The sequence below is a fragment of the Vidua chalybeata genome, chromosome 1, assembly GCF_026979565.1.
Source record: "Vidua chalybeata isolate OUT-0048 chromosome 1, bVidCha1 merged haplotype, whole genome shotgun sequence".
NCBI lineage: Eukaryota > Metazoa > Chordata > Aves > Passeriformes > Viduidae > Vidua > Vidua chalybeata.
In genome coordinates, this window is record NC_071530.1 from 77,343,458 (window position 1) to 77,357,152 (window position 13,695).

The window sequence follows — 13,695 nt, forward strand, 5'->3', positions numbered from 1 at the left end:
TGATCATGGCAAGACAGATATATAAGAAATTAGAAAATGGGGGATCAAATGTGACTTACTGGCCCTTCATCAAACATCTAGGAACCACACTCATGTTTCAACAACAGAATGAAAATTTTCCAATCAAAAAAATACTTACTTCCCCATGACAAAATAGTTTGCCATTAAAGTGGTCTTGTGTGATTGTTTTCTTTTTGTTTTCTCCGCTAGATAGGAAGCCTCTGAGCTCAAAATATTAAAATAGACCGTGTTTTATACGGAGCAATTCAGACATCATGCAGGAGTAGGCTGTAAAATAAAGATGACTAAAATTCGGAGGTGTTACTGAATGTAAATGAGTTCTTATTTTGTGTAAGTAATAAGATAAATTCTTTCAAGTACACCAGGCTAATAGGTAAGTACATAGTAAAATACTTCAGTAAATGCATAGCTATGCACCTGGCTGTGGCAGATATTTTCTTAGTATTTGTCTGCACTCAAAAAAAGTCTTGATTTTTGCAGTCTCAGTTACAGTGGATCCTTCTGTTGTAGCTTTTCTTTTATGTAAGTTAAATGGTTCTTCACAGAATGCTAAAAAAGACAGCATAACACATTGTCAGATGCTGCAGAGCATATAAGTACCTTTAAGAAAATTTGGTATAAAAGAAAAGGTATTGACTGCAATTCAGTAACAAGAATGAATTCGGAGAGCCTGAGAGGGAAGTAAAATTTGCCAAAAATGAAGTTATTTTCAGAGCTTTCTCAAATCCAGGGGTATTGGGGAAAAGGAAAGAAAATGAGTGTCCACAATAGCAGATACATCAATATTTCATCTCAGAGATATTTTTTCTCAGTTTTACCTGATAATTTTAGGATAAATACAGGACCATCATGAAGAAATTTCTTAATTGCAAAAGGTTGTGAAGAACTGTCAGTACAGAGAAGGTTATGGGTATGAAATTATGGACAAGAGCAAGAAAAGCATAATCAAGTTTAATAGCATTAGACAGTAAAAGTACTTATAAGACATATTGTTTAGTTTTAGTTATTCCTGTGAGTAATAGGGGGTAGGACTTGATCCTTATTGGTCCTATTAACAGATTCTATGTTTCTACAGTAATTCTGATCTCATTAATTTGGAAATGTCACTAGGGAAAAATGCTATGGGTTTATTAGTCAACTAAAGATCAATCATCATGTAATGATTCCATATAAAAAATAAAAATGTTGCAATTAAAAAAGGTGGTATTAAAATCTTAATTGGAAAGTAAGTAGGTTTATCATCATATATGGTCAAGAAAGATAAATTCAAACTGGAAAATGTGCTTTAAAAAACTATTGAAATTGTCACACAGAAACAAAAAAAAAATTAAAATTAAAAAACCTTATCAAAACTGGTGTTCTTTAAAAGTGAATAAAGTTATAAAAGAAGTTAGAAGAAAATGTGTTTTTCTGGGAGAGCCTTCCATGTGTGAAAAGAAAAACATCTCTCATAATTTTAAGATGGAAATAGGTATGAGTATTTGTGAGGGCAGAAGTCCAAACCTGTGTGTTCTTCTCAGCTCCATTCCAATAGATTTACCCTTCCATATGTTCTATTTGATTTTTGACATAGCAGTCAAACTTCTTTAGGTAGAAATGCTTTACTTAATACCAGAAATAGTATGTGGTGTACCTGTAATGATGTCTACATCTTGTTTTTTTAAAATTTTCTTGTTTGCCTTTCCTACCAAAGATGGATAAATACTGAAGGCATTACTTAGAAGTACTTGGTTAACAGGATCACAGTGCTGCCTAAAAAAATATGAGGCAAAATTAGGGCTGTGTTTAAATTTAGAAAAACCTGTGACAGATTTCTTTGTCAGATTTTTTTTTTGGTAAATGTTTTAGTCAGGGAAATATCTTTCTTAATATTAACTTCCTGTCTTCTTGTGGGATGTGTACCAACCCCTGCCAAGGATACAAAAGATACACAGGAGCAATTCCTGCTTTAAAAGAAACTGCTGGATCATTTAATTTTATCTTAGTGGAAAAGGCAAATAAGTTCTCCTTACGCATTTTGGGATCAATAGTGAAACTTGAGATTATGAATGATTTTAGTGCTGCACTGCCAGGAGTTGCTGGAGCTTCTAGTGACAAGGACAGAGCATGAGAGTCCTCACCGTAGTTACATACCTCATACTGATGATAGGATTTCAGGATGCATAAATGGAGATGAAACCCAGGGAAAAGAGGGAACTAAATCTTTTCTCACTCTCTTCCTTCAGCCCATCAAAACCTTAAAACTAGTTTTCTTATTCTAAACTTTGCATACAATGTTTTGAAATTAAAAGCCTGCCCAATTTCATTGTCTCACTTTTCAGAGAAGAGGAATCTGCTGCAAGTGAGAGAGATGAAATGATTAGTCATCCACAAATCCTTATTAATGATCTACAAGCCTTGATGAAGTGGCATACCCCTTGAAGCAAACAGAGAAAAGTAACCATAAATCAGGGGAATTTCTGTTTGTTTAAATTAATTTAAAAATGCTAGTGGCAAATACTAGGGAGGATAGTGTAGGAGGTATGTTCTGCTGTATTACATTTGATCTGTTGCAAGTTGAAATGGAAGGTTCTTTTTAAAAATCCCATATTTCTTACATGCATATGCATAAGCATGGTACGTTTGGTTTCAATGTAAAAAAACTAAAACAATTCATTTGAAAATTCAAAGCAGGACATTCTCAGTTCTAGGACATTTCCATATTCCTATTTATCAATAAAATATATTTTTGGAACAATAGTACCAGATTTTGTGAACCATATTTATTTTTATGAAAATGCTTATTTAAATTATAGCAGTTCCTTTTATCTAAATGACTCTGTAAATTTCCTCTTCTAGATTTATAATGTGTATAAGTTGTGGTTATTTTCAATATATCATGTTGCAATTTCTGAAAAAAATATGTTTCAAATGGTATCATTTTGAGGAAAAAAAGCACTGATGAACTAAACCAGGAGTAATGGTTAAATAGTTTTATTGAAGAAATGCAAAGAAAGTAATTTTAAAATACAAGAAATATAATGCTCTGGAAAATACTTTTTTACATGATCTGAAACTGTAAGAGTCAAAAAAGCTTGAGAATCGTGCTGTACATAAAGTTCTTCTGAAGAGCATGGCTCTACTTGTTAAGATTCTTTGCATTAGTAATTATTATATGATTAAAATTTACCCAGAAGCAACATCTGATGCTGTTAGGCTATTTACTTATTGGCAGCAAGAGCTCACTTTCAGAATCCAATAGAAGTTATGCTAAAATTTTAGCTTTTAGAAATGTAATGTTAATAAATTGGGCATGTTGTATTTTTTTTTTATTTATTTCTATGAAACTCACTCCAGATTTGATGAGCAGAGGGGAAGGACCCCCCTCCCTCGACTGGCTGGCAATGCATTTCGTGATGCAGCCTAGGAAGATGCTGGCCTTGTTTGCTGCAAGGACACATCACTGGCTCATGCTCAACTTGAGGACCACACCAGATTATTTTCTGAAAAGCTCCTTCCCAGCTAGTCAGTCCACAGCCCATACTGGTTCCCTACCAGTATAGTAGGGAACTTGACATTTCTCTTTACTGAATTCCATTATTTTTCTGTCAGTCTGTGATCAAAGAAATTGTCAGGGTTTTATTTATGGGTATCATCATAGGGGGAAAATGTCTCCTAATTGAAGCTATGCTCATAGAGATGTCTCTCCCTACTTTTATTTTAATCTTTGCTTCTACATGTGTAGGTAACTAAATGAGAAAAAAAATTCTGATGATGTATAAAAAATAATACAATTTTAGGATCATTCAATTTTGGTTTTCTCTCTCTAGCATAGCAATAATAATAAAAATCTTATATTTTACTTTGCAATTATTAATTAAGTCAAGCATAAACAAAAATCTATATGATTGACATGTATCAAAACAAAAATACTTTTTTTGAGATTTGTCAAACAGGAAAATCTAGCTTTTGGGTAGTTTTAAGAGATATTTTATATATTAATTAAGAAATTACCTTTTGTTAGCAAATACCTTGTATCTTATTCCTTGGGGTAAGAGTTCCAATTAATTAGTTCTTATATTAAGTAGCTATTTAAAGCATTATATAAGAAAACACTGTTATTTTGGCAATGTAACTTTGGGTCAGGAAATTTATAAGTTATATTAATTATTTAATAATATAATAATTGATTTAGTAAATATAGTTTTGATTTTATCATATTATCCAGCAGGTTTATTGTCTAGAGTCATCTGGAGTTGTGTTTTATATGTTTTATATACATATATATATGTATAATACAAACAACTTAAAACCACTTTAGCTCAACCTTTCTTTTAAAGAAAAGTTATGCCCAGCCTTTGCTCTTGCTTGAACAAGCTAAATCTGATATTTTGTTTGTTTGTTTTCTTTCCCTCACAGGAGTCATCAGGACTGCCTTGCACAATATGGACAGGGAAGCCAGAGAGCATTATTCCGTTGTCATTCAAGCCAAAGATATGGCTGGGCAGGTCGGAGGGCTGTCAGGGTCAACAACTGTAAATATCACACTCACAGATGTCAACGACAATCCACCCAGGTTTCCTCAGAGTATGTACAATTTCAACATATAACTAATTTGAAAATCACGTTGATTTTCAGTGAAGTAAGAAGCTATTAGCAAAATCCAGTTAGTAGTCAAATTCATGGTGAAAAGGCAGCTTGGAAAGCATTTGGATTCACCAATATTTTTAAATTTTCCAGTATTTCCAGATAAAGCACAGAGATGGCATAGCTAAAATACTGAAATTAGTAAAGATTTCTTTCAGTCTAGCCACTGAATACTATTGAGATGGGTTACAAAGGTACACTGTTCTCATATGTGGGTTATTCTTCAGCCCTTGTTAAATGCATATTTCAATAACTGTGTGATTTTGATCTCATGAGGAAATTATTTCTCTGTATCAAACTAAACTTTTAAGACCAATTATTACATTTCAGATGGTCAAAATCTGTTTCTCACTATTGTTGAGCAATGGTGGAGCCTGACTTTATCATAGTTAAATGAATTGCTGATGTTGATTTCAAACAATATTATCACATGAATATATGAAGAGTAAATACCAGAATAGAATATCTTAATATGACCACTAATAGGAAGTTAATTTCTATCCAGCTCATTGGGTAAACATTGATCTGACACAGTAGCTAGGATCTTGTAGGAATTCTGAATTCAGTTGACAATTTATTTAAAAATCTTCTGGAACATAAATGCATTTTCTCTGCATATTGGCTCAAGGCCAACAACAATGTTGTAATCTGGTCTCAGATATTGTGTGAGCTGTTGTAGAACGTAATGGGCTCATAGCTATAGGTACATCCACCAGGAAATGCCTTAAGCTGTTTGAATTAAAAGATTTGTAAACAATAGTAGAGATCACAAGGCTCCAGGGAAAAACAAAGCTCCCTGGCAATACACATTGTATAAAATCTGGCTAACCAGTAAGTAGGCTTATTAAGAGTGTTATAGAAATGAGCATCTTCTCTGTGCCTCACAAAGGCTTGAAAACGTTAAGCTTTTGAAACATACCCTTAAGTAAAACATTTTCAGTTTTATGTTCCACAAATACTTCATTGCATCCATCATTCTATTTAATGCTTCCTAACTATTGGAAAGGCAAAATGCTTAACTTTGAACAAGAGCTAAATTAAAAAGAAAGAATATCCTAAGTTTCCTGCAGACTCAATGGATGTAGGAATGGAACCCTACCTGATAGTTTCAAGAACTTGCCTCTTTTGTTTTGAATTGAAGGGCTTAGATGGTAAACTGGTTGGCAGGCAGAAATGTGCATTGGCATATGTATTTATCTGTATTAATATTTTTTCAGAAGCCAAAGAAATAGAAAATGTTCATATTATAATTTATACATTTTAAGGATTCTAATATCCTTGAAAATGAAAAAAAAAAACATTTCACATTTAATGAAAATTTATTAAGGCAGAATAAAACTGAATTTTAATTTTTATTTTTTTTAACATAAAAATATTATTTCTACACCAAGTCTTGTAGAATACAAACACTTGCTTTTTTTCCTTACAGAAGATTCCTATACACAATTATGAGTGACATTATTTCTTTACTCCTTTTCAAGTACACCCCTTGCAAATGAGCAGTAGCTACATGTTAATAATAAAGAATGAAAATGCAGTTGATCTACAAAAGACTGTTTTACCATCATGAACTTTATACACGAGTCTTACACTAAAAGAAATAACTTCTTTGCTTATTTTTCCTGTTTCCTTTGTGTGCCATGATTTTCAGTTAAATTTCTCTTCAATTTCCTTATTAGACGGAATGCTAAATGAGACTTACTGAGGCTTGTCACATTCAGAATTGAATTCAAGGGAAGTGCTAACCAAAACTGCCTATATCGAGTGTATAATCCTTGGGACAGGCTGAGCCTCAGCTAAACCACAGACATTGTTTTGGTTAGTTTCCTTTTCTCTGTTACCATACTTGTCAGTTTTGAATCTGATTCTAACTGTATGAGTACCTTACTTGAGAACGTGCTGGGAAGTACATCTGATTGATGCTGTTATTATTTGTTTTATTTATAAATATACTTTGTTGCATATATTTAAAAGATATACCTTTCTGACTTTAGTAGGTCAGTGTTCATTAGACATGCAAAATGCAGTGAGATATGCAGGATTTTTCCCCTTAAAGAAACACTTTAAATACCTACTTAAAACTTAGAAATAAAGGTTGTAAATATATCTGCTTGAAAGGGTTTATTGTGTTTTTCTCTGTATTCGTTCTAAATAGAGTTGACTTTCTTTCAAAGAAAGTCCTAACAGATGAGCAACAGTTTCCCAAAATATAAAAAAAAAAAAAATCTTGGAGGAATAATATGAAACAGGACTGCATTATCAGTCTGATTTCCGGTATAGGAAACATAGCTGAAAAATTCTGATTGCAAAACAGTAGTATGTCCCAAAAGTAGGAAAGGGGTTGTGAATTCAGTAGGAGAATAGTCTGAGACCTCGCATATTTTTTTGCTTATCAATTACTTCTTGTGCCTCCTGTATAATACTGATTTCTTTTTCCTATCTCATCATAAATTTCCTTTCTTTTGAGAGACAAGTAATAAATGAACTATCTGTTCAATGTAAGCTGACAGACAGTGCTCGCATGTGAAGATTTTTGCATCTCTCAGTTCTTGTTAGTTTTACCACTGATGGATCCATGTGGTTGATGACTGAGGGCCCTAATTTCATAGTCATAAATTTATTTCATAATTTGATAGAAGATATCCCATCTTCTAATGGCACTGTTATCAGCCTTGCGCTACATCAAAATAGTCTGTATACTTTTCTTTCACTAATTTTTTGGTGTTGCTTAAGATGAATAAATTCTCTGTGTTTTGTTTAGTATGAAGAGACTCTGATAGCATAAAGACCATCACACTAGGCGGAAGCCTTCTATTGACATGCTTTGTACATCAGGTGCTGATGATTACATTCTGGCTAGTGTGCAGAAGAAGATCTATAGTTGCTGCTTCTAGACTCTAATTTGTAGATTTTGGGTTTTGATACAAATAGCTCAGTTCCTTAGGATAAAGCAGAATTTAAATACAACTCATGACTTAGAACAATTTTTATAAAGCTTGATTTTTGAGGCTTGATAGTTTCATGGCAATAGTAAACATAATGTGAAATTATGTATATGCATAATTAGTTTAGCCATAATTTAGTATGAAAAGTGCACAGCCATGTTTAAATAGGAATGGATATGAAGATGCTCCTGTTAGTACTGGAAAAGTAAGCTCAGAGAGACATTAACTCTGTTCAGTGGTATCCACTATCTGGCCTTGTTAATAAAACTCATTAGCTAACTAATTGTAAAAGTATCTGCTATTCATTTTCTTTTGAAATTCATATTCCAGTGTGGTCCTTTCTGAATCCCCAGTTCCATGTAGTACATCCAGTTCTCATGATTTCCTGTCATGAGCACTGTCATGATTTCCTGTCATGAACTGTCAGCACCCTCTCATCCCCCACTGCCATGTGCTGCAGCCTGTCCTGTCCTACCTGGTGACTAGCCCAGGGCTATCTGCCTTCTCCTTCACCACTTGGCTCCTGCCAAATGTCATGAGGAAAGTAAAATTTTCTGATTTTAGCAGGTCTTTCTCCTTCTTTCACCCAGTAGCTGCTAAGAGACTTATAGAATCATAATGAGTTTTATGTCTCTGTCATTCTGCTAGATTTGCCTGATATTGGACAAGGGTTAAAAATTTACTGGAGACTATTGAGTTAAAAGGATTGCAAAAGTTTTGTGTCCTCAGGAACTCATATATTAAATGAAACAAGATAAGGACATGATAACTCGTTTCTCATAAGATTGCTGACATCTATCTGATGATCAATGGTCAACTATACCTTTTTAAATTAGATTTTTTTGCATACCTAGTATATTCTAGATCCTGTTCATTGTGTCATTTATGGGCTTGAGAAGTGAGACCATATGAACCTAATGCAGCTCAAGAAGTCCAAGTGCAAGGTCTGCACTCGGGTCAGGGCAATCCCGGGCATGAAAACAGTAGAACTCAGCGAGAGTACCGCTGAGGCGAGGGACTTGGAGGTTCTGGTGGGTAAAAAGTTGGACATGAGCAGTCAATGTGCACCTGAAGCCCAGAAAGCCAGCTGCATCCTGGGCTACATCAAAAGACTTGCACCCAGCAAGTCAAGGAAGGTGATTGTCCCCCTCTACCCTGCCCCTGTGAAGCTCCACTTGGAGTGCTGTGTCCAGATCTGGAGTCCTCAGTACAAGAAGGACGTGGACCTGCTAGAGTGGGTCCAGAGGAGGGCCATGAAGGTGAAGAGAAATCTGGAACACCTTACTGATGAAGACAACCTGGAAAAGAGAAGGCTCTAGAGAGACTTCATTGCAGACTTTCAGTGTGTAGAAAGGGCCTATAAAGATGGAGAACAACTTTTTACATAGGCAGGTAATGATATCAGAAGGGACATTTTTAAAAGGGAAAGAGAGTAAGTTTAGACTAGGTATCAGAAGGCACTGGAACAGGTTGCCCAGAGAAGCTTTGGATGTCCCATACCTGGAAGTGTTCAAAGACAAGTTGGATGGGGCCCTGAGCACCCTGGTGTAGTGAAAGGTGTCCCTGTCCTTTGTAGAGGAGATAAAACCAGATTGTCTTTAAGCTGCCTTCTAACTCAAGTCATTCTATGAATCTATGACTCTACATGTGGATGAGTCCAGCAATGATCCAGTAGCCAGTGAGTATTAGGAAGCAGTCAGATAATAATAATTTCAGTCCAGAAATTATTCTACTTTTAAAGGATGCTTATTTATTAAGATTTTTTTCATTTTAATTTGACTAATATCTTATTTCATGCTCATCATTTCTCATCTGTGTGACTATTACATTTTGATGGAATAGTTGCACAACACATTTGTGATACTGAAAAGTATTTTTCTTGTCACACGTTCTTAAAGGTAGATATATGTTGAATTGATTGAGGTTTCAAAGTCAGTGCTCAGGTTTCAAAATGGATGCCTAGTGAGTGACACTTCCTTTGTGAGTACAGTTGGTGTTCAGTATACTGATTTTCAGACTTTACAGAGAATGATCACAAGGCCCCTCACTTCTTTTTTTTTTTTTTTTTTTTTTTTTAATGGCTGAAGTATTACATCAGAAACAGAATTAGGGGCAGATTTCAAGTTTCTATTTCTGTCAGTTTTCAGAAACTTCCTCCTGACTGTGACAGCCAGGAGGAAAGGTAAGAGGGGAAAGCTGCTATTGTGTACCTATATTACCTGGTTAAGATGTTAATTTTAAGCAGAGAAGTATGTTGGGGCTTGATTTTCTAGAAATATTTAGAATCACCTGCTTAGCAAGGCTGCTGCACAAGAAGAACAAGCTATTTTAGGGAGTGGTAAAAGAGACAAGCCTTGCTGAGTGATTCTTTAAAATTTCTCTCTTTGTAAGAGAGATACTGTATCTCTGTGATGTGCTAGAATCAATCATTCATCTGTGGAATGCCTTGGATATATGAGAAACACATTACTTGAGATGAGTTCATTAAGTTCAAAAGGGAGTTAAGACATAAGAAATAAAAGTATATGTATCTTAGGGTGTATCCTTCAATGGACTGGAAAATGCTATCTAAAGTGATTTGTTTAATTGTCTTCTTCCTTTGGTTTTTATTTTTTTGTGAGAAGAATGATATGCTCTCATATTTGCACAATATTTGAAGTTAAAGCTACCAAATTATTTCATATATCAATGAAATCTGACATGAAATATTTAATGGCATTTGATCATATAGGAAATCTCATAATGTTCTGTTTCCTGAGCAGAATAAGTCTGATTTCCATAATCAGTTTTTACAGGAAAATTTAATAAGGTAAATATAATACTTTTCAAGAGTATTGAATATCTTATTGTAAAAATCTCCTTTAATGAAAATTCATGAAAATAAAATTCGGTAACAGAATTGTTTATGGAATTAAAATATTACAGGAAGTTTGATGGGGAAAAATATACTTATATCAAAGTCAGGTTAAATACTTGTAATAAATATATGGTCTACATACTGAGTTATAGCACCACCGAGGTGTTTCAACTCTGCTCATAACAGTACCATGGAGTGTTATTTCATTTTATTGAATATTATCCATAAGGATTTTTGTGTACCAGATCCATTATGAATTACCTATATCATACATATCAAAATAATTTCAAAACATTCTAGACAGAAAAAAGAAGTGCAGGTTTTTGCTGGTTTGTTTGTTTTTTCTGTGGGTTTCTGAATAAGACTGTAATGGTTTTGGGAATGAGGGAATGTTGTTTGTTTTTCCCTCAGAGTAGAGAACTGGGAGCAGGAACACTCCATTTTGAGGAGTGTTCTTTGGAAAGCCTTAATTTTCATGTATTTTATGAAGTTAAACCCCAATGTGATCACAATGCTAGCTGTACTAGTGCCAGGGAAAAGCAAGCATACAAACACCAAAATAAACACAGTACAAAAGGAGTTTAACCCTTTTACAGATATTGCTATTTCTCTGTGCTTTACCCAAGCTGCCTAATGCAGCCATGGTCTCCCTTTAAATGGCATAAAATATGCTGAACAGAGCACAGCCTCTGGAGACTGCTACAGATCACTCCTAACAATTAAGTTCCTCATTAGTGATTATTATGGAGTGCATATGTTGCTTCTCCCATGTCATTTGCATAGAAAATATGTATTTGGGGATTCAATACCTACAGGCAAGTAGTAAATCTGAAAATCCAGGAGAAACTCAGTTTTCTTTATGTTTCTGCTTTTAGCTATGAGTGGCATAAACATCACAATTTTTACAAGAAGACAGAATACTTTTGTTCTGCAAGATCGAAAGTTCAGTATTCTGATGTCAGAAAGTTTTCAAGAACTTTTAGCTATTGTCTCTAAAGGCAAAGTGTCATAGAACATAAACTCATCACTGATTAAAATCTTAATCACAATCATAACTCCTGTTTTACACTGAGATGTAAAAAGCAGAGACATTTAGAAGTACAAGTCTTGTTTCAGCCAAAGGAGTCTCTTGCGTCAAAGAAGAATGTTTTTTTTTTTCCTAAATTGACCTAAGGTTTCTATATTCTTCACATTTTCAAGGCAAACAAAAGTTTGAAGGGTTTGAGTTTTGAAGTTTTTTGATTGTCATATTTGCAAATAAGAAGTAACATCACTTATAATTCAAATACATTTAGAAAGTGCAATAGCACTAGAGTTTTTGGGAAGGAAGAAGAATAAGCCAAAAATGCCTCTTAAAAATGTCTCAGTTTAGTTTTATGAAAGATATGTTGTCATCAAATAGAATATTCAGATCAAAATTAGTAAATGTAAAATTGACTGAACTTCTGCAATCATAAAAGTTTCTGTACTTATAATGATGATGGATTAAAATTGGATTTATTACATTAAAAATAAGCCTAGTAAAAGAACATGTCCAGACATACTGTGACAAATAAGCTTCTAAAAAGACTGAAGTTGCTAAAGAGAAATCCAGAATAATCTATTACATGTAATGAAGACAAACAGCTCTGTGAATGAAGAATAGCTTTCTCAAAAAAAGTTACCAAGGAAGATTGAGCACAGTCCACGGCTGAAGCTCCACTTTAGTTTTATCAAAGATGGCAGGTAGTAAAACATGAGACATACCTTTGAAAATGACAGGATCATAGGTTCATGTGAGGCTTAAAAAGTAATCTTACCCAAAGCCCAGCTTAAAGCAAGTTCAGTTAGATCAAGTTACTAAGAGTCTTGTCTAGTAAAGCCTTGAAAGGTCCTTTTTAGGTCCCTTTCTGCAAAACTGCTTTACAACTGGCTGGCCCAGCATGTACTGATGAATGGCATTATTCCTCCCCTGATGCTGTCACTGAATGTCATGAGGTTTGTTTTAGCACATTTCTCCAGCATGTCCAGGTCCCTTTGAGCCGCAGCCCTGCCCTCCAGTGTAATAAACACTATTTCCCGAGTTGGTGTTCCATATTGTCTTTTCTCCTTCCCATCGTTAAATACGGTAATGGCTACTGTTCAAGATGACATTATAAATTATAAATCAAAATTATCAATGAAATAGAATAGATTAATAAACACAATAATTTCAATAGTATGCTTATTGATCTTCATTGCATACTGTTATGCTTCTTTTTTGAGAGGTTCAGACAGAGAGAACTCTCTTTTCTGAGTAAGATACAGCATTGGAAGTTGCCTGTAGGCTAATTGAAATGAAAGTATATTGTTCTAAAGATAAATAATTTCTGTACTATAATGACAGATAAGCCATAAAGTTTATTGAAAGATGAAGATCATATACTTGAATTTGGAAAATGTTTCAATTAGCATAGATTAAAGTCCTGCAAAGTGGTACCCTATACAGTACATTACCTGGAAAAGAGTATTAATTTCCTCAAAACATGAGCAAAGGGGAAAGTATGTGAATGAATGTGATAAAAGCTGAGAACTGAAAAAGCCAAGATTCCTGATCTATAAGAAGCAGGCCAGCTCCTTTAAAAAATATTAGATCATCCTCAAAGGATTTCTGCTTCACAACAGCTCCTGGAAGTCTGCAATGCTGGAAGAATAAGAAAAATCTGTTCAACATGGTCAGATTTGGTGGAAATGTTTTTCTATTAGCTGATCATACCTGATCCTCAGGGCTCCTATCTTCCCAGTCGATTGTTTAGAGGGTTGAGACACTCATAGGTTGCAATACAGAGCCGTAAATTCACAGAATACACATCCCATCTTTTACAGCATCCTATCAAACTTTCCTTATCCAATGCCCAAGGACACGTTCATAGAATCACAGATTATGCTGAGTTTAAAGGGACACATGTGAGTCGTTAAGTCTCAATGGAGAGCACCCAAGGAGTCACAGCATGTACCTGAGAGCATTGTCCAAATCCATCTTGGATTCAAAAATGCTTGATGCTGTGACCTTTTCTCTGGGAAGTCTGTTCCAGTGCTCGATTGAGCCTTTTGTCAGTTCCTCTTACTAGCAATAAAGTTTACAACTATTTAGTGTTTTAACATTTCCCATTTCACCACTAGCCTAAAATAAATGTCTGTAATATAGTTTAACCTTCGTGTTGCTTAATTTTACCTTCTTGCATGTTTGGTTGTTTTTTTGGTTTTTTTTTTTTTTTTTTTTTTTTT

The 13,695-nt window shown here is 34.3% G+C and overlaps 1 protein-coding gene across 3 annotated transcripts in view; it reads left to right on the forward strand.

Moving 5' to 3' along the window:
• The window catches only part of CDH18 (cadherin 18), a 160,303-nt gene that overhangs the window by 92,481 nt on the left and 54,127 nt on the right, over positions 1–13,695 (forward strand). For all 3 annotated transcript variants that reach the window (XM_053957694.1, XM_053957677.1, XM_053957687.1), the window contains exon 4: positions 4,420–4,587. In XM_053957694.1, the coding sequence (XP_053813669.1) occupies positions 4,420–4,587 (168 nt within the window). The remainder of the gene's footprint in view (positions 1–4,419; positions 4,588–13,695) is intronic.